The sequence below is a fragment of the Anastrepha obliqua genome, chromosome 2, assembly GCF_027943255.1.
Source record: "Anastrepha obliqua isolate idAnaObli1 chromosome 2, idAnaObli1_1.0, whole genome shotgun sequence".
NCBI classification, from domain to species: Eukaryota; Metazoa; Arthropoda; class Insecta; order Diptera; family Tephritidae; genus Anastrepha; species Anastrepha obliqua.
The window spans coordinates 129,261,405-129,284,125 of NC_072893.1; the positions used below are offsets into that span (position 1 = coordinate 129,261,405).

Here is a 22,721-nt window from a genome sequence, read left to right on the forward strand (position 1 = left end):
CTCAGTAACTATTCTCTGGTGAGTTAGTTCCGTTATCAGCTATTGAAATATTTTCAAAAAAGTCATTAGTTAAAAAGTAATGGACTTGTGTGAAATCATTGCTGATGAAAATTTTTTACTTTTTAACTATATTTCAAAAATGAATTTCTGATAAGTAAAATATTGTATTTTGACGATTTTCGAAAGTTTCGAACTTGTGTTTTCGAAATTTCGAACAAGATGAAAAATGCCGACTTTTCAACTATATCTTGTAACTTATGTACTGTTAAACAAAATAATGTATTTTGCGATTTTCGAAAATTTCGAATATGTCTTTTCGAAATTTCGAACAGCACTTGCAATTACAGGTGCTTTTTGGTAACCACTATAATAATTTTATAAAAAGCTTTATTAAAATTAATAAAACTGTTGTCATAGCTTTATTCTAAAGCATACGCAACAACATACATATATACGCACTTAGGCTACTCTTCGGCGCTAAAAACACGCGTAAAGCCATTAATTTGATTTTATTGCGCTCCATATTACTTCACCACAGCTGAAACTCAATTAAACGCAGATTACTCCACAAGTATGTACGTATAACCACCAGTACTTCATTGAGACAGCAGTAAATTAAGAGATGTTGACAAAATTTGCGACACCGACAAATAAATTTAAGGGCCTGCGTCCACCCCGCTACAGGGCGTCCAACGGATTGACTGAAAGGCCGCCCACGCAACATCACAAATGTCACGCGACGAAATCTAACCTGCTACATAATGGGTGATTTCTTAAGAGCTATAGGAAAGTTTTCCAAAAAAACACTCGTAAAATTCAGAAAAATGCATGACATTTTTATTTAAAACGATAGTACAGTCCATATAATTTAATGTTTGAAGATCACTTCATGCAAATGTTGACCGCGACTGCGCTTCAAATGGTCCATCTGCTTAGTCCAATTTTGGCATACTCTTTCCAATGCTTCGGCCGGTATCTCACATATAAATGCTTTCTTCCAATGCGTTAATTGAAGCAGGCTTGTCTGAATAGACATAAGCTTTAACATAGCCCCTCAAAAAACAATCTAAAGGCGTTATATCGTACGATCTGTGTGGCCAATTGATAGGTCCCGAACGTGAAATAAAATGTTCACCGAACTCGCCTCTCAACAAGTCCATGGTTACGCGTGCTGTGTAGCATGTGGCACCGTCTTGCTAAAACCACATGTTATGCAAGTCAAGCTTTTGCATTTTGGGCAAAAAAAAGTTAGATATCATTTCACGGTAGCGCTCACCATTCACAGTTAAGGGGTAACACCACTGTACACGCGTAAAATAAACACGATTTTTAAAGAATTTTTTTGTATAGAAGGAAAGGGGAAACAATCACTCTGATTTGGGAAGTTATTACTTATATACTAAAATACAAAACTACAAAGTTTGATCGAAAAATTTTACAAAATGGCGGCATTGGAGACATTTTTGTAATGTGGTTTCTCTTGAAGGAGCTCCGCGGCACGCAGCATAGAGGGTGCAAATTTTAATCTGGAACAAAGAAACATTTTTTTTCTTAATCTAGATAAGAATAGCTAGAGAAACACGTAGGGGATTTAAAAAATATTTATTTTTGTGGAATTAGCAAGCATTTAAAGGAAAAAACTCTATTTTGGACTAAAAAAACGGCACTTAAATAATTATAACAATCGTTTAAATTAATCTATCGAAAATCCCCTACGCTCTTCTCTTAAGAAAGTTATGAAAAACCTGATTAAAAATATTTAAAATTGTTTGAGTTATGCTGCGTGCCAATTTCAGAAAACGTGTTTTGAGAAAAACGCGTTTAAAGTTTGGAAATTTGGAGAAGTCGTTAGGTAGCAGTCACTAACGTTTGGTTAAAAGCTTAAAATATTTATGAAATAAACTTCGGTAACGTATAAAACTTTTTGTTCTGTATTTTAAAAGGTTCAAAGAATTTTTTAAGCTTATAAAAAAAATCAATTTTTTGAAATTTCTACAGTGGTGTTACCCCTTAAGTTACGATTCGCAGCATCTTTGAAGAAGTACGGTCCAATGATACCTCCAGCCCCAATTCTTACACCAGCTGTATTTTGAAAGGCTTCACACCTAAATCCTTTCGCAAAATTTCCCACGTTGTTGAGTAACAGAACGGCGATGAATCGATAATTGATGGTCATCATTAACACTGGCCGATACAGCTGCGATATTTTCTTCAGTTCGCACTCTACGTAAGCGTGTTGGTGGTTTGATGTCCAATATTGTAAATTTGATTCTAAATTTAGTCACAATAGCTCGTATAGCCGCTTCAGTGGGTCGATTAAACTGACCATAAAATGGAAGAAGCGCGCGATAAACTTTCTTAACAGAACACGCATTTTTATAATAAAAGTCAATGATTTGCAAGGTTTGTTCGTTTGTAAGACGATTCACGGTTAAATTATATAGTAGACCAAACTGAAGATGTTTGACAGTAAAACAAAACGCGAAACGTGCGGCAGCTGTTTAAACCAACTGTTTAAAAAGATAATAGCTAAAAAATCACCCGTTCCATATGCACATAAGCACTTCTCCAACACTTCAAAAAAGTACAAAATTGGTTTAGCTGTAACAACCGTCCGCCACCCGCCGTGTCAGCTCCTCCCCTTTGCCACCAAAGGATGTGATTACGAATGTCACATGTGCTTCGCATAGCGTATTTTGACCGCGTCCCAGACATTTGTCAAATTGCTATTGCTACCATTGTTGTTGCTGCCATTAATATTTTGTTGCGCATTTATTGCGTGACAAATTATTTATACGCGTACACACACACTTACACCGCGAATACCACAAATTATTGGCGAGCACTCTGTTTATGTTCAATCCTTCGCACCGCACCAGACGCCAAATGCCACTGTAATCGAAACGGTAACAACAAAGCGGCTTCTTCATCAAACGATATAAAAAACACGGAAACATAATTCACATCAAAATCGAAATCCAAGGACCATCGAGTGGATTCTTGTGGAAATATGTGGATGTGCGTGTGTGTGTGTGTGTGGACTCAAAGGCGTTCGCTTTGACAGCAATAAGCTTCAAATGACAAACTGTGCAGCCCCAGCACCGGCAACAGGCAGTAGTTAGTTGGGCACTAAGACGAAGCGTTTCGCAGATCTTCTGCTGTTTGCTCAAACAAAACAGCACACAAACACGCAACGGTATTGATAGGTAGTGGCAGCTGTGATTAACGTAGCGTTTCACGCGCTTACTATAACTATTATTGCTGCGGCTAGCAGACGTAGCAGCTCAAAATAACGAAAAAAAAATTTACGCATGAGTTCATTAAATTTTCTACGATGAAAAAATTTATTACAAAAGATGTTTTAACGATTTGCGTTTTTCAGCCGCACTATTTTTCATAAATTTTTTTTGCTTTGATTGTTCGGCCCCTTTTATTGCTGTGCTATTGTCTACTAATAGGCATTCGTCAAATGGGCGAATCGAAAAATTGTGGGCGTCTATGACACACTAATTGACTAAACTCGTTTGGGTGCATTTTGGCTTGTCTAGGTTAGCGCGTAATGCGTAGTTGTTGTTGTTCTAATATTTTTTGGTTGTTGTTGCTGTTTTTTGTTATCGCGATTAGTTCACGCTTGTCTGTTCGCGCCACCGTGGAATTTTGTTTGACAATTGTCAACTTTTTTTGTCTGCGTTCATTCGATGTCGTTGGCTGTCGCGTAAATAAGAGCTCTCCACACCGCGTGACACAGCACTGGCTTAAACTGTGGTTGACGACTGCGCGATAATCGTTGATAGCTTTGCGCTGTCGAAATTTTAATTGCTTGTCTATTTGTTTTGATTTATTTTGACATATTAATGGGTTATGGAGGTCAGTATTGAATAGATTCCAAAATTATAAGGGGCCTGGCTAAGGGAAAGGCAAATGAGGAGCGCACTGTAAATACAGGTTTATAGCTAAAGTTGAGCAAATGAGTGATTTAAAAACAAATTGGAGGAAAAAAGCTAGGCTTGTATTTCTGTATGTAATCTAGCTCTAATTAAAAAAATGTGTTGCCCAAAGGTCAAGGTGGTTTCAATTCATTTTCAACTTGCTTTTAAGTTTGCCTGCCTACTTTTCTACGTTTTTCGTCTCCAACTCGCTACAATGATTTATTTATTAAACTAAAAGCGTTGGCTAGTTGAGCTGAAGAGAGATTATTGCAATACCGTTGCTTGCTTTTATTACTTTACTTTAGTAAAGCTACTCAATGACATATACCCTAGTATGATCAGAAAGTACCGGGAATGTTTCAATAAAACAAAACGGAGTTTAATTTCAGGCAAATTTATTTAATCTTCTTCAAAATATGGCCCGTCTGAAGCAACACATATGCCAACGTTTAACTCAGTCCTCCATGCATCCCTGGTAAGCCGATGAAGGGATGGTCTTCAGCTCCTTCGTCGCATTCTCCTTGATCTCCTCTATCGACTGAAATTTCCTTCCACGTAGTGGTAACTTCAACCTATGAAACAAAAAAAAAGTCGCACGAGGAATGATTCACTACTTACATCAAGGCGCCACTTTTGAAAGGCCCCTTATCTCGGCCTCTTGAATTGCCGAAAAAAACCCCAGATTTAACACCTCACCAAATTTGGTTAACCTTAATCAACTTTGCAATCTAAGTAATCCATTATTCCGGAAATTACACTCCTAATTTTTCTGATTTTTATTAACTCACATTTGCTTAACAAAAGTCATTAATCTTTTCTATAGGACCCACAAAATTCCATGCATTCCTGCTGTTTACCACACATTTGAACACTCGTTTACTGCGCTCTTGCGCGCGCACAGCCGCTTCAACTTTGGCAAACGTCAAAGAAAAATGATAAATGCTTCTAATTTTACTGAATAATTGTCCACAATAAGGGGCTGACATATTTGTAAGAATTTCATTCTCTCACAGCAAGCAAAGTGTTTTGGCTGGTCCCATCCGCCTCCCCCATCCCTCAAACGCATATTGCTACCCGCCTTTCTGTGATATGACACGGCTATTTGTCTGCTAAATCATCTGTTTCTACATATCTTTGTTGTTTGCTTTTGAAATTTCCTATTAATTATAATTTCTTTTTTCTGTTTCAAGATTTATACAAGTGAATCAATGTTTTCTACTTTTCGTTACCTCGTCCAAGCAAATGCGCCGCATAGAGCATATCACGAAACTGATGCGCCTGTTGATGTAATAACTTAAACGACTCGGCCAACTTGGCAGCTATCGCCGCAGCACCAATACCGCCAACCGCCGCCGTAGCCGGTGCTGGTACGTTGGTTGTTGGTGGTGGTGGTGGTGTTGCTTGCGCCACTGGCTGTGTTGGCAGCAAAGGAATCGGCGCCAACGGGGCGCCTGCCATAGAATACGTTGGCATGGGGGGTGCAGCAGTGCCCGCTGCAATGCTCCTTACTGTCTGCTGCCAAATGCTGTAGCGCTCACTGCTGCTCAGCTGACTGCTCAGATTGGTGCTGCTATTGATCGTTGGTGACAGCGCCGAACCGGACAGCGAGGAAAGCGTGTCGCAAGTGCTGCTGCCGGTGCTGCCAACACTGGAGCAACGCTGCTGTGGCTGTAGATGTAGTTGTTGCTGCGCTGTTTGTTGTTGTTGCAACTGTTGATGCTGGCCCATTGGACTCGAGTTGGAGCGCAGCATTTTGTGCCAGCAGTTGTCCCGCTGTTGCTGATGATGTTGTACTTGTGCGTTGTTGTGTCGCATTGCGAACAATTCACAAAATGTACAGGAATCCATGCTCTCGCATTTCATGTTGTATTTGTTGTAATTGTATTAACCACTGTTTTTGGCTATTTTTTGCGTTTAATTTCAATGTGGATTTTATTGCTTGTTTACGGCGTTTTTATAATTCACGTTTGTGTTTGTTGCTTTAGCTTTTGTTTCTTTTGTAGCAAAAATATATGTGTATGTGTTTACATTAACATTCATTTATGTCATAGGATTTTGATTATTGCTTTTCAGTTTTCAACAAGGAAGCGTTTCTTTGCAAATGTTTTTGTTTTTATTTTTCAACGATAAGGCAACTATTTTTACATTTTGTTTAACTTTTCTTTCATTATTAACTCTGCACTTTTTATTTTACGGTTTTGCTGCGGGTTTTTTTTATTATTTTTTAAATGTTCAATTACTATCCCGTGGCTTTTGACACATTTGTGTAATAATATTGTTTTTAACTTTTTAAAAAAAAATTTTTGATTTTTGCTTCGGCACTGGTATTTGATTATTTCTCTGATATTTCACATATTCTGCAAGTGAGAAAAATATATTGGTATTGGAGGATAAAAAAATATGTATTCATATTTTAAAATAAATTGCCCATATTTTTGCTATTCCCGTTTGGAACATTTTTTAAATTTAAACTTTTTTAAATTTAAACATTTTTTGGTTCAAAATTTAGTTTCAAGTAAGTTTTATGAGTTATAAACGGATTTATTGTTTGTTTTTTGCTTTGTTTGATATAATCCAGTTTTTAAAAATCAATGATTCATTAGCAGCTAAATGCGTTTTAAATGTTGACGAATTCATTCAGGAATACGATTTGAGGGCATGCACCTGGAATGTCCGGTCCCTTAATGGGGAAGGTGCCTCTGCCCGGCTGGTTGATGTCCTCGTGAGAGTAAAGGCTGACATCACTGCCATCCAAGAGATGCGATGGACGGGGCAAGGTAAGAAAAACATAGGACCTTGCGACGTCTACTACAGCTGCCATGTAAAGGAGCGCAAATTCGGTGTCGGATTTGTTGTGGGAGAGAGACTTCGTCGCCAAGTACTGTCGTTCACTCCGGTGGACGAGCGTCTCGCAACAATCCGCATCAAAGCGCGATTTTTTAACATCTCGCTAATTTGCGCCCACGCCCCGACGGAAGAGAAGGACGATGCGACCAAGGATTCCTTCTATGAGCGCTTGGAACGTTCCTATGAGCGCTGCCCCCGCCACGACATAAAAATCGTGCTTGGCGACTTCAACGCCAGGGTGGGCAAGGAGGGAATTTTTGGTCCCACAGTCGGAAAATTCAGCCTGCACAACGAAACATCCGGTAACGGACAGAGGCTGATCGACTTCGCCGGGGCCCGAAACATGGTAGTCTGTAGCACCAGATTCCAGCATAAGAAGATTCACCAAGCTACCTGGCTGTCTCCAGATCGAAAAACGCGAAACCAGATCGATCATGTTGTGATAGATGGAAGACACGCTTCTAGTGTATTAGATGTACGTACGATCCGAGGACCCAACATCGACTCGGATCATTACCTTGTTGCAGCCAAACTGCGCACACGCCTCTGTGCAGCAAAAAACGTACATCTACCTACGCAAAGAATGTTCGACATCGAAAAGCTGCAATCACAACAGACAGCCAGAAGATTCGCCACTCGACTCTCACTCCTGCTCTCGGAGAGCACTGCCCAACACACCGGCATGCGCGAGCAATGGAGCAACATTTCTCGTTCCCTACGTACCGCCGCCGAAGAAGAAATCGGATTCCGGCGAGCCCGAAAAAACAATTGGTACGACGAGGAATGTCATGCTGCCGCAGAAAGAAAAGATGCCGCCTATAGAGCCACGCTGCGATCGGGCGCAACGCGAACCATGTGGGATCGCTACAGAGAGCTAAAAAAGGAAGAGAGACGTATTATCCGACAGAAGAAACGAGAGGCCGAAATACGTGAGTGCGAGGAGCTTGAGATGCTGGCCAATAGGAACAACGCCCGAAAATTTTACCAGAAAGTTCGGCGGCTTACAGAAGGTTTTAAGACCGGGGCGTTGTCCTGTAAGAACAAAGACGGCGATCTGGTGACTGACGTACAGAGCAATCTTAAATTATGGAGGGAACACTTCTCGAACCTGTTAAACGGTGACAGCTGCGCATGTCATAGAGAATGTGAAGATCCCGATACCGCAATCGTTGACGACGGAATTGTCGTTCCGTTACCCGACCATGACGAGGTGAGAATAGCGATAAAGCGTCTAAAGAACAACAAAGCCGCGGGCGCCGACGGACTCCCGGCTGAGCTATTCAAACATGGCGGCGAGGAGCTGGTAAGGTGCATGCATCAGCTCCTATGCAGAATATGGTCGGATGAAAGCATGCCTGCCGATTGGAATTTAAGTGTGCTCTGCCCAATCCATAAGAAGGGCGATCCTGCAATTTGTGCCAATTACCGCGGGATTAGTCTTCTAAATATCGCCTATAAGGTTCTAGCGAGCGTATTGTGTGAAAGGCTGAAGCCCACCGTCAACCAACTGATTGGACCTTATCAGTGTGGCTTCAGACCTGGAAAGTCTACCATCGACCAAATATTTACAATACGCCAAATCTTGGAAAAGACCCATGAAAGGAGAATCGACACACACCATCTTTTCGTCGACTTCAAAGCTGCATTCGACAGTACGGAAAGGAGTTACCTGTATGCCGCTATGTCTGAATTTGGTATCCCCGCAAAACTAATACGGCTATGTAAGATGACGTTGCTCAACACCAGCAGCGCCGTCAGAATTGGGAAGGACCTCTCCGAGCCGTTTGATACCAAACGAGGTTTCAGACAGGGTGACTCGCTGTCGTGTGACTTCTTTAACCTGATGTTGGAGAGCATCGTACGAGCCGCAGAACTTAATCGCTCAGGCACAATTTTTTATAAGAGCGTACAATTGCTGGCGTATGCCGATGATATTGACATCATCGGCCTTAACAACCGCGCTGTTAGTTCTGCCTTCTCCAAACTGGATAAAGAGGCAAAGCGAATGGGTTTGGTGGTGAACGAGGACAAAACGAAATACCTCCTGTCTTCAAACAAACAGTCGGCGCACTCGCGTATCGGCACCCACGTCACTGTTGACAGTTATAATTTTGAGGTTGTAAAAGACTTCGTGTATTTAGGAACCAGCATTAACACCGATAACAATGTCAGCCTTGAAATCCAACGTAGAATCTCTCTTGCCAACAAGTGCTACTTTGGACTAAGTAGGCAATTGAGCAGTAAAGTCCTCTCTCGACGAACAAAATTAACACTCTACAAGACTCTCATCATGCCCGTCCTAACGTATGGCGCAGAAGCTTGGACGATGACAACATCCGATGAAGCGACGCTTGGAGTGTTCGAGAGAAAGATTCTGCGTAAGATTTTTGGACCTTTGCACGTTGGCAACGGCGAATATCGCAGACGATGGAACGATGAGCTGTATGAGCTTTACGACGACACAGGCATAGCGCAGCGAATAAAGATCCAGCGGCTTCGTTGGCTGGGTCATGTCGTCCGAATGGATACAAACGCTCCGGCCTTGAAAGTATTCGATGCGGTACCAGCTGGTGGTAGCAGAGGAAGAGGAAGGCCTCCTCTGCGTTGGAAAGATCAGGTGGAGAAGGACTTGGCTTCACTTGGTGTGTCCAATTGGCGCCGGTTAGCACGAGAAAGAAACGACTGGCGCGCTTTGTTAATCTCGGCCAAAATCGCGTAAGCGGTTATCGCACCAATTAAGAAGAAGAAGAATTCATATTAAACGACATTAATTTGCGATACACTCGTTCTTTCACGACAGGTTTGCACTCGAAGGTTAGAAAAGATTGTTTTTGCATTCTGTTATTTCATGTCCTGTATCCACCGAATGGTAGTCACAAACCAATTCGCAGCGCTGAGTCAATTAATTTTAGTATTTTCTAAAACTAATATATTTGAGTTGAGTTGATTCTTTGTTTTAATTTATTTTTTTAATTTTTATTTTACATTAACTTATATTTCAATTTGACGTTCATACAAAGGTTTTTGAAACTCCCATTTTGTGCAAAAACAAAGTTAAAATAAAACAAAAACAAAAAAAATAAGTCCACGATTAAATTTAACTCTTACCATCACAAGATATTAGGACAGTTGGCAACTAAGTGCAATCTGTTTGGCAACATGGCTTTTGCAAATTACCATGGCAACGCAACATAAAATTGCATACAGGTTGGTTGAAAATTATTAAAAGCGAGACGTGCTAACCAGTAGAGAAATCCAAATTTATACCCCACATTAATACAAGGAGACACAAAATTAATCACCCTATCGAAAGATTTATAATTTTTGCAAGTGGTATCATTCGTACATGAATCAGATTTGATACTTGTATAGTAGACAGCTGCAGTATATAAACAGACAAGCTATGGAGCGCGTCAAGGTCAAAATAAAGATTTTCATTACTCAAAATCATTTTCTTTTATTTGAAAAAAAAATTATTTAAAAACAAAATCTGATGATTAATTTTGCGCCACCTTTTATTTCAACTTTCAATTGAACACACAAACATTTTTGTTTCTATTTGTCAATTCATTTATTGTTTACAACCCCTTTGAAGTTGACGTGTCAATGCAATGGACGGAAACGAATACAAAATCCTTCATTTTGGTCTGTTAATCAGTAGAAGAAATTAATAAAAAAAATGGAAAAATTGTGCGCTGATGGCTATTTAATTTAATTTATATATTTTGTTTATCTATAAATATTTTGTTTACTTATTTATACTTTATTTTATTTATAAACCTCCAAAAAGTGCACTAAACGCCATAAATCATTGTTTGTGAATGCCAAAGTTACACTAAGCGTGAAACTGCTGAATGGCTGAATAGACATCCCAGATAAACGAAAAAAAACTATCCATATTTTACATAAAAAATTACAAATGGAAAAACTTTTCGAAAAGTTATTGACACATTCGACACATTAACTCTTGAACAAAAAGTGCATCGAAAAGAAATGTTTTGACGTTGGCTGAATTGAACCAATTAAAGTGCGAATTGCGTGACCAGATTTAGCTTCCAGCGGTTGCTACCTTTTCTTAAGCTTTAAATGATTCCTTTGTGGCAAGCGTTTTCGTTGAAAGAAAAGTAATTTGCAGAGCTTTCACAAAATAATTACAGAGACGGATGCTATAAAGTATTTCGAGAATGAATGGAATAAGAGCATTGAAGTTGAGGGAGTTTGTATTGAATAAAAAAACAAATGATTTCATTTAAAAATTCACATTCTTTTAGTTTTGCTTTCATATTTTTCAAGTGACCTGTGCATTTGTAATCATAATTTATGAATGCTATGAAGCCACGAAATTTACACGACATTGTGAGCTGTTACATTGTAATTTTTTTCAAGAAAAAATGTAAGTATGCCATTGAAACATTTGATTAGCACTTACTTCTACTCTACCACACTTAAGTGAGCGTTCTTCTGACCTCTCGTTGGCTTATTGTATTTTATTATTACATAAAAAATCGCAAGCAAAAAACCACGCCTTCCACACATTCACACATTGTTGACTTTCAAAAATTTAACACCGTCCCTTTAGGCAAACAATTACAACGCAAAATATCTCAACAATTTTAATGCGACAAAAAAATGCACACTGCAGTGGCGACGCAAATATTTCTATTAACGCATTCTTGGCGCCGACTCCGCCGCTCTCCTTTCATTTCAAGTATCTTATTTATTTTAATTTACAAATTTTCCTGTTTTTTGCTCATTGCCTTATTGAAGTTGGCAAAACAGCCTACATAAGTGAGCTTAGCGTGTTTGCGCAATTGAGCGCACAGTAGTAGACAAAAAACAAAAAAAAAAAACAAACGATTGAATATATGTATGTAAAAAATAAAAATTTGTGCACGAATAAATCGCGAGAAATAAAAAAGTAATATTTTTTGGGTATTTATGCTTATAAAAAATTTAAAAGACACAGCGCGCAGCAGGTAATCACAGTGACGGGCAATCCAAACGCCGCAGCAAGTCGGCAACCGCTACATATTTTACATTGCAAGGACTGTCAAGTCGGCAGCGATTTATTAAGTTTAGCATCTTGTGCTTGTGATGTTTTTGGTCTTTTTTTACTAATTTTTGGTTTTGTGACTTTTAGCTATTTGACGTCCATGCGATTATTAGCTGCGTTTTTCTGTTACCTCCTACTGGCTGACAGTTTGCCAAATAAACATTAAATAAATTCAAAACAAATAATTTTCCACTCAGTTGGCAACGCTAACGAGTGCGTGAAATTTCTGCATATTTTATTTACTTGTGCAGGCCCATGCAATTGTGTGTATGTAAGTTTCAGATTTTATTGCTTACAATCCGTTATTTTGTATGTGTTTTTTGTGTGTGTTCAAGTAAATGCAAATAGCTGCAGGCATTAAAACAGCGGGCAGCAAGAAGTAAAGAATTGTGAATGCTTCCTGCTTGGCAGCACTGGCGTTAAGACGGAAGTAGAACGCCGTAGCAAGGAAATGACGTTGGCAGGCAATTGCTAGTTGGAGGCAGTATGGGAATAGTAAACTAAGCAAATGCAGTAGAATTTGAAATATTCAAGCTGAGCATTTATTTGATAAAATGTTTAAAAATTATGCTAAGCGCATGACGTATGAAGTGTGTGAAAAAATATAAAAGTCAAGCAAGAAATTATCGATTTATTTATCGAACTATCGCTAGCTGGCAAAGATCAAAGAAGGATTAGCGTTAACACCAGTGAAATTGTTAGGCAAACATGGCCAAGGCTAAATCTACGTCGGTCCAAGAGTATTATAAAATTAAGTAGACTTCAAATTAGGACCGTAGTAGGGGCCCTCACAGGACATTGTCTCATAGGAAATCATGCAAGGAGATTAGGCGTATACGCGCATGATTTCTGTCGTAGCTGCAGAAATGAGGAGGAGTTGGAAACATTTCAACACCTTTTTTGCACATGCCCGGCTCTAGCCACAAGCAGGAACCGATATTTAATATCCTACTTCTTAACGAATATAGATACTCTATACACTTTAGGTATCAACAACCCTTTAAGCTTTGCCAAAATGGTTCAATATGGTCTAAGTGGCGTCGTTGTCTCTATGTGCGATGCGGCTGCCAAACCTAACCTAATCTATCGCCAGCTTGCCAGTTAATAGAAATTAGCTAGCGCCTACGGTTGAAAATTCACACTTGTCACACTAACTGAAAATACAACTGCAAGCTATTAAAGCTGTTCTCTGACAAAATATTCTCACTCAACCCAGCAACAGCGAAGGGAAGGCCGCTAAGTGTGTACTTCTACAGGTAGTAGTTGAGAGGCGTTCATACTATATGTTCCCTACCGCACATGTGTATTAATGGATTTCAATACGAAGCAACAACAAGCCGAATGGTGTCGCGAATGGACGGACATGTGGATGGGGTAGACTGACGCAGCTGCTCAATCGGTGCAATTACCCTCCACTGCAAGCCTACTATACACTTCGATACATATACATACACCTATGGAAGGTTGAAAAATTTTCCCACACATAAGCCTCCAGTGTGCATGCTTGAGTGAGCCGAAGGGGAAGCAGAATGTTAAGTGTACGCTGCATTTAAATGCCGACACTCTTTCGTATTAAGCACTCATTACGGCTGTTTGTTGTTTCAAGTGTTGTTATTTTATTTTCATTGCTGCATTCGTGCTTCAAATAACTAGTGTGCCTTTTAGGTACGCAAAACAGCTTGGCTTTGCTATGCTTTATGTTCTCATTGACTGTTGCGCTATGCTGCTGGCCGAAGCGTACGTTTTGCGTGAGTTTACGCGCTTATTTATTTTTATTTTTAGTTTTCTTTTAACGCTTATTTCCAAACCAAAAGGCTACAATAGTGAAAATATGCCATTAAAAAGTGCTACCTAAGACAACAGTCTTACAAAACGCACATGAATGAAACAGCTACAAGTACAATAACAACAGATGGAGCGACAAGAGCAGCAACAATACCAACAGAATTGCTGGCAATGCTTCCGTCGTCGCCAACGGCGCATGCAGTGCCACCGGCTGTTTAGCTTTACCGGCAGTGACCACCAGCGGCCTGAGAAAAACTTCCTTCACAAACTTCAGAAAAAAATAAAAGAAATAAAAATAAAAAACCAAAACAAACCTAAATAACACCAAGACCCAGAAGCAGCATGCAAACTTTAAAGAGTTAAAGAGGTGGGAAAAAATGAGAGTCCGACCAATGACAGCAGCAATAATCAAAACAACTACAAGTAACACAATAACAATAATAAAAACAACATCAAATTACGCGGTCCAAGAACATGGCATGAATGATCCACGATCGCGTAAAGCCGCCGCCGCCAGCAGTGAACACCTTGCCGACATACGAGTCAAGTGCTTACTTATACCTACATGTGGTGGCGGTGGTGCTGGTGGTAGTGGTGCGAAAGGTAGCCTATACACCACACAGTGGCTTTGTCGCGCTTTGTTGGTGGCAAGCGGCGGTTGTTAGTTGGTTGGCAGCCGACAATCGCATGAAGAGCCAACTGTTGCGGTGGCATTTGAGCGGCTTTAATAGTGATTCCTTTTGATTGTTGGCACAGCGGCAGTGGTGACGATAACAGCCGTGCGCAGATGAGCAAACTGCCAGCAGCAGCACTTGAGTGGTTGAATCGGCCGAATTCTTTGGTTCGTTGATCGTTTGGTTACGTTTAATACGATTTTCGGCTTCGCGCTTTTGCCGCTTACTATGCCATAAAACTGACTGGCTGGCTGGCTGCTGTCGCGTTTTTATTTTGCACACCTTCTGCTGTGTCATAACGACGGCCTGTGCCGATTTTTGAGACATGCTGCCGCGGTTGTCGGTGGTATGCGCGGCGATTGTCGCTTTTTCGGGTTAAAAATTCCAATGAGATTTCAATGAATCGCAAAAATGCAAAAACAAAAATAAAAGAAATCAACAAAAGTTATTTCGTGTATCTCGTTACGCAGCTTGTAAACGTGGAAATTTTACAAATTCTGCGGCAAATTTTCAATAAAATGCAAGTTGCGTTTTTTCTGGACGCGTAAGCATCTAAAGTCGTAAGTATTCCGATTCAAGACAGAAAAGTGGAAGCACTAATGTTGGCGTTTCAAAAATGTATCTAAAATTACTTAGCGTGGAGGGCTGATAAGATCTAAGGCTGAGGTATTTAGTAATGATTTATAATTTCGTTACGATAACACGAATGGCGTGACTCATTACGAGTAATAACACCTTTTTAATTTCATTCACTAACAGTTATTTTTTTAATTAGCCGCAAAATCATATCAACGGAAACTGGAAACTCTTGCCATTTGTTAGAAAAGAGAATATATTGTAGTAAAAAAATGTATGTAAAATCTCTTGGGCGCTAAGCAACTTCATATTCTTTATATGTAATTGTAAAAAAATGAGCTCGGCTAATTCAACAAGGAAGAAAGAGCTGTGAAGACGACGCCCACCTGTTTCTCCAAGTGACAGTAGTGGCCGGAGATGCCCGCGGCACATAAGTGCTGTTTGTCCTAGATGACACGGCCCTTCACACAGCTCGGGTTGCGAGTGATGCCTTAAACGCTACGGGATTCACAGAAATTCAACTGCGCTTAGTGTTTATGGATTCGCCAACGGCAGGCAAACAGCAGAGGAGGCGAGACAGTAAGCAACACTGAGAGGTAGTCAGCAGTGGCTTAAAGGAATTTAAATATGAACCAAATGCGGAGCGGATGTGTTGAAAAACCGAAAAGAAAAGTTCAGCTAAGAAACGTATTGATTTTGTAAGAGAAAAAAGTCTAATATTCGCTAAAATGGCATACAAATGTTGCATTAGGAAATTAAAGTTTCTTTAAACATAACTGAAACTTGAACCTAAAATTTACGCCTCCAAAACCGCTTTTTCATGACCGGAACAACTTCTTTGAATATTAGACGCTAGTGCGTTTCATACTAAGGGTAACTGAATGGTAATCACGTTTAAATTCACTCGGCTATGGTGGCCGCTGGCACGACAAAATAGTAATGCTTCGAAATCATTGCTGTAAACCAGTTAATAATCAAATTAATATATATGTATATGCATTAATTTTATTAATCCATTAAGGAGCAAAGGGACGAAAATCAAATTATTATGTTATACCAAAATATGAATCCAACAACCTTTAATGGAAAAATCTTAACACTCATTAAAAACAAAAAAAAAAAAAATATAAGTATATAAAAATGGATTCCTGGATTTCTTCTATGCTCACATCACCAGCATTAACGTGCTAATTAAGTAACTTTGTAAACGACGTCATCGGCATCAACGCTGTAATTATCATACATATACCTTTACATCCACAGCCCATTCACACTTCACTCAATGGCCGCCATTCATTCATTTATTCCTTCAAACGAGACCTACAACGTTAACGTCATGATTTCATTAGACAAACACGCCCGCGAGGCCAAGCACACACACAGCCACTGTCATATTTACGAACGTTAGCTTAGGGGAAGCGCGCATTTTAAAGCTGATGGAAGAACATTTTACTGTGGGGAAAGAAGGGGAAAACAAAAAATCTCTTTCCAAGTTTCTTACATTAAACGAATTCATTTTAAGGGCATTTTGTTAACTCAGGCGAAATAACGCTGGACGTGGTCCTGCAACCATTAGAATACCAAGTGTGGAGTGCGTAATATGAGCGAGTTTCTGGCGTTGCTGAAAAGTAGCAATGGCGCAAGCCGCCAACTAAATGAAATGTAAAGCTCTAAAATGAAACACAAAGAAACGCAAATCACCCGCTTAGAAGGGACGTCAAATGAGCGTGCAGCAAAGTAATGTGAACTACATTGCACAACTGACACTTCGAGTATGGCCAACGCGAGTGGCAAACGTCAGTACTCAGAGGTCACTGGCAAATGAGCCATGAGTGCTGACGTCGACGTTGAAGCTAAAAGCCTGAATCGCAAGCAATAATATTGATCGCCATCGTCATGATGATGTTTTTGTTGATGCTGATGCGTATGTTGATAAAAGCGTTGTTGGTAATAACATTTAGTGCTAATGAAAAAGATAATCAAAAAAAGCATTGCCAACTATCTGCGAAACAGGCGCCGAGTCAATGGTGGTTGATGCTGTTGTTGATTTTAATGCTGATAGAGTATACAATTTCCATGCTAAAGTGTAATGAAGAAGAAAACGAAACGAAAATGACATCTTCTGCTGCCGTAGGGCCACACGCAGCACAAGTGGTTTAAGGGTGAAATTAACATTTTGCTGTTACTGCTGCCAACTGATTGTCGAGCGCGTTCGCCAGCCACGTAGTTTGTTCACTTTGCCGCGCGGCTTAAGTCGACTTGATTAGAATGTCAAAAGTGACAGAAAACAACAACAACATTCCTACCCATCTATGCACAAGAAAGTAATTCAAATAAGAGGAAGTTCTTTGCGGTAAGGAGAAGTGAAAGGAAGAAAGAAGGCCGGAAAATTTGTGAGAATTTGAGGCTTGATTAGGGAAAGACGACAGGAAAGTTATGTGAAGATCGAGGCCGCTGATAAGCATTGAAGAAATGTGTGCAGTTGTATGAGTGCGTGGGCAGACAAACGAACAATGACAGCGAAATACGTTATCAGCAAGTAGCAGGACAGCTGTGGTGGCAATGGGCTGTTGCGACAATGGACTGTAAGAAAGATAGTCGTAAACAGGCGTGCAAAGGCATGCCTAGGAAAAATTGCGCAAATGTATTGATTTCTGTGCAGACTCATTTTGAAGTTATAAATGAATTATGATTTTATAAATTTTTGCTAAGTCGCGTCTTCGCGTACTTTCCTGATTGCTTTACTGCACAAATATTTCTAATTTACTTTAAAGCTTAAAGTTTTTGTCGTTCACAATATTACATTTAAATGACAGTCATCAATCGTTAAGTTCAAGGACATGCAACCCCTTTTTTCACAGTACACTTGTTGGCGTATGGTACTGGGCTGACTAAACTCTCACCACAAACAGCAAAAGCCTTGTCATACTTTTGGCTACACTTTCGAGTGCAAAGCTGCCAAGATAACACACACACACCCATACAAATACACACCAATATGCATGGCGTATACTAAACCCAGTCTGAAATATGTCATTATGCAGTGTTTACACAAGCCAAAGTGAAGTTGGAACGTATGTTTTCGCATTGTTGAAGGATTATTGATTTTTGTTTTCACTCTCCTAACGCTCTCCACTCGCTTCCGACAGACGTCAGTTGTCAACGGGTGCGGAAACGTTTAGTCTTGTATACAGGGATGGGGCAGTGGATTATGGTTTTGTTGAGGGTTAGAGGGATTATGAACGTCAAGTCATGCTCACGGTGGAATTTGCGTGCAAGTGTTGTTGCTGTTAAATCAATAGTACCTCGCTCGAACCGTTCTTTGGTATCATCATTTAAATAAAATATAATCGCAGCAGTGTAAAAGTACCAGACGACGGCGGAAAGACACAAACAAAAGACACAAACACACACATACTTGATGTAGTGTCAATGGGGTGCTTCAATACTATAGAAAATCACTTTTTAAAGCAAAAAGTGCAGACTTTGCATTATTAGTTGGCTTACAACACAGCCAAAGCCAGCAGTTTAGCCTCTAATTTCGTTGCTTCTTTATGGAAGTTTACTTGGGAAAATTACTATACAGGTTGTGAACTATTTTCTGATTACTAAGAATGCATCTCATTTAACTTTAAAGGAAAAGTTGCTAGGCAGCGTCAAAGGATAATGTAGCATTTTACTTTAAAGTACTATTCGACATATTTCACAACCGAGAATACCGTAGTTTTTTTGCTACCCACTAATGGGAATGAAAGCTCCATGAGTGCTGAAGTAGAAAGAATAGTAGCCCAACTTGGCTCACCTGAAGTGATCTGCCACGAAATGATATTTAAGACCATGGAAGTGCTCCTAACAGGCGCAGGAAACTTCACTTCGCAGACAACAGGATTCGTGAAGTTTGACAGTCAAACCAGGCACACAAACTTACTTGATCAACTGAAATGGATTGTCGAAATTCGGTGATAAATATGCATCAAACAGATTTCGAGCTAAAAGGAGGCATAACGAAACTACAAAAAACCCCATAAGTAGTTAAAGAAGATACACGACTTAGACTGTTGAGCCTTAGGTCAGCTCAGGAAAGACTGTGCTAATCCACATTGCGTAATGTTACGAACTCCTTCGGCTCTGTAGTAGATCGAAGGCGTATGAGAAGGCTACTAAGGCTAATCAAGCCGAAACGCTCGCTAAGAATCTTCGCGGATTATTCCAAGTGCCAATTGTGCTCGACGTGCGGCAAAGGGAAATGAAATTACGCTGAGCTTGTCACGAAGGGGTCGAATGAATTAGTTTCAACAGACCATCGGCATCCCCCTGAAAGCTGTTAAAGGGGAAGTGCACAACTTATTTCTCAGAAAAGCACAGAACAAATGGAGCTCCATTCTTTCATGTGCTATTTCGAAAACCCTTTGGCCTCAGTACAATAGATGCAGGACGCAGACGCCATTCAATTCCCAAACTCGTAGCTTTGCTTATTGGTCATTGGACGATCCACATACACGCAGAAAAGCAGCAAGTTTACCTTTAATCCCCATTGCAAAAGCTGTAGGCACCTTTCAGAGAAGGAGACTGTTGAGCATTTTCTCTGTAAATGTCCGGATTTGGCAGCCTGACGACTACTGGGTACTGCTTTCTTCGACAGCCTGGGGCAGTGCTCCAGCCTAAATCCCTTCAATTTTCTTCACTATATCAACAGCAATGATTGACTGTTGATATCTGCCTGTTGGAGGGCTCAAAATGGTATCAAAACGACGCTTCAGTGCTACTTGGGGAGTGCCAGACTGGTATTTCAACCATTTCACTACCTACTTATCTACTGTGCATTTTCTTTCCCCCTCTACTTTTTAGTATTATCACGACGGTTTCTCACTCTCTACATGCCCTCACTCAACCCATTCATTTCCTTGAATCACCTAATCTTAACCTAATCTAAGCATTATTTTAGGGTTTTTCACTTTTCTCGGAAGACATTTTTTCGCCCAGAAATGCTCTGAGCAGTGAAAGCGAGACAATTTTCGAAGATTCCAATGCATCTTCATTGCAATTCAGACGCATTTAGCTTGAAAAGCTCAATAAAATTTTACTCAAATCGACATAAGCAGCAAGCTGCGGCGGCTCCTTTTGTATACAGCTAACTCCAATATCTGAATACCCGGCATTTGCCATGCGTATTGCCGCACTTGCTCTTCAATCATACGCCTGTGTTTGTTAACATGCAACCCAGCGCGCAGAGACCACCAACTAAACCTTCTTCGTGGCACTATGTACATTCGTTTATTCACTCGTTTGCCGTGTTCGGAAACTATCTGCCGTTGAACGTGGGTCGGCCGCAGTTGGCCGATGCAGTGATGCGGGAAATTTTTTCACGCCTCTGTGGCAGCTGCTAAACAACCTTGGCCAACAAACGTGCCACACAGCATTCTTCAACGTTTATGCTGTCTAGTTTTATGTATTAAATATTACAACACGCAAGTATTCTTAAGGTTTTGCCACTCGGAATGTACTCGTAAATGTATGTAGTTTGCTGAACGCCCAGTGATTTGTATCAAGACATGATGAACCGTCGCATAACATAATTATAGCGAACAAGGCGGCGGCGTCGGCGCATCACCTACAAAATGCTGAAGTTGTCATGCATTGTAGTTGGGTTTAGAGTTAACAAAAAAGAAGCAGTTGAAGCAGACGGTGGTGTTGACTCGTTAACACACGTAAGCTACACCGACATCGTTGAGTTAATTAAGCCTAAATGCGTGCGCGCACGCGTAATCGATCGCCGCGCAAGCGGATCCGAAGCTCACAAGCATTACAATAGATGAAATAACATCAAAGCGATTATTTAAATGTTTTGTGTTTTGTTTTTTTTTTTGTCATCGGCTTAGTTGTGGCTGTTTAGCGATTCATTAGCTACATCCATCGTTGTTGGTATTTCGAAACTTTTTTTGTCGGAACTCCACAAACAAAACATGCAGAAAGCACCGCTGAGACTACAGGCAGCCATTAGGCTTCGAAACTTAATTTTTTCGTTTTTTTGTTTTCTGTTTCGTAAACGCATTGTTCGCTGCCTATTTCTTATTTTTGTATAATTTTTCGATTTACGCGCTAGCTGTGCTTTTTATTTATTTCCATTTATACAAATTTTTTCGACACTTTATTTGAAAATACATACATATTTTAATATTATATTGAACTGCAAGCGGCCAAAAGACGGGAAAAGAAGTCCCACGCTGGGTTGCGTTTTTTGCTACTTTATTTTTATTATATTTTGAGCTTTTTCTGTTTGTACTTGGCCTACGCGCATATACATACTTTGTATTTTCGGAATTCTCTTTATTTTTTTGTGCCTTTTAAAATGTCTTAACGCAACTTAATAAGCTTAACTTGGCTTACGCGCGCTGAATGCGCTTGATTAGGTTAAAACCAAAGCGACGGGGCGGGCGACAGCTGTCTTGCTGGCAGCACTGCTGTGTGTTGGTGCCACAAGTTTGCATAAACTTTGTAAATATTTTGATGTGTTTCACTCTCTTAGATTTTATTTTATATGAAGATTTATTTGTTGCCCTCTTAAAACCTCGAAAACGACATTTTGAAATGAAAAAAACTTGCAAAAATGTTTCTTTGCTTAAAATTTGGCTTCTCTAAAACCTTAAATAAGACACTGTTAAATTAAAAATTAAAAAAAAATTATTTTTTATTGTTGAAATATGCGCAGAGCCCAAAAAGGAGCCCAAAAACTATAATTTTTTTTCGCCGCTACAAACCCTAATAAATTAATAAAATATGCAAATTAAAACAAAATTGAAGTGGAGAATTGAGAAACTAACGATGACTTCAAAAGAAAAAAATGCGCAAATATATTTATAAAAAAATAAAAATAAAATTAAAATTGCAAATAAAAAAATTTTAGTTTTTTATAAAAACCATGACACAAAAAAAAATAAAATGTGTAAATATTTTTATATAAAAACTACGTGAAATTGTACAATACAATTACAAATTTACAATATAAAAAAATTTAATTTCTTATAAAAACCACAAATATTAGCACTAAAATGTATCCAATTTTACCTAAACTAATAAAATTTAAACTTTGAATGCAAGTTAAAATGTGAATTCGTGATTAAACATCATCAATTTATAAAAATATAAAACGGAAGATATAAATATTTGTATAAACACAAAAATAAAAATTTAAAAAAGTATTAAAAATAAAAAAAAACCTAAGCTTTATGAAATTTTTAATAAAAAGTGAAGTTAAAATTAAACCTTTAAAATGAAAGAAAAAAAATTTAAAATTTAACTTACTAAAAAATTCAATAAGTAATCAAAAAAATCATATTAAGGGAATAAAATTTACAAATTTTAATATTCAGAAAATAACAATAAAATAAATAAAATAACAATAAATTTTCATCGCCTCATAGGAATCAATCATAGAATGCAAGATTGCCCCATCAGAGAGCCGACACAAGAATGCAAGAAGAAGAAATTACACAAACAACGCACGAAAAATTGCACAAATGAAGCGGTTATTGCGCCAAGCAAGAAGAAGAAGATGTCGACACAGCGCGACTCTGTCGAACTTACTGAGAACAAAGTAGCGGTACCACCATCGGCGCCAACTTCTCATTCTCTCCATCGTGCATTGAAACCCTATACATTCCCGTGCCAACCACAACAAATCGACTTTAAAAATCAACACTTCAACGGTCTCCATTGCAAAAAAAAAAAAAAACAGAAATTAACTGTTGAATTAGTCTCAACCAATGACAGTCTTTTACACGCTTAAAATCATCGAACTTGCTGACTGACTACTTGCCAAAGCTTGCTTGTTTTTATTTGACGCCTACAGAAGCTGTA

General features: G+C 39.3%; 1 protein-coding gene across 2 annotated transcripts in view; it reads right to left on the reverse strand.

Moving 5' to 3' along the window:
* LOC129239651 (titin homolog) overlaps positions 1 to 22,721 on the reverse strand; it is a 93,194-nt gene that overhangs the window by 18,782 nt on the left and 51,691 nt on the right. The window contains exons 1-2 of one of the 2 annotated variants that reach the window (XM_054875316.1): positions 11,206 to 11,397; positions 5,159 to 6,286 (exon numbers count right to left, since the gene is read on the reverse strand). The exons of the other annotated variant lie outside the window; for it this stretch is intronic. Coding sequence (XP_054731291.1) covers positions 5,159 to 5,792 — 634 coding nt within the window. The 5' untranslated portion in view covers positions 5,793 to 6,286; positions 11,206 to 11,397. Of the gene's footprint in view, positions 1 to 5,158; positions 6,287 to 11,205; positions 11,398 to 22,721 lie in introns of those variants that run through there. 2 annotated transcript variants of the gene reach the window in all.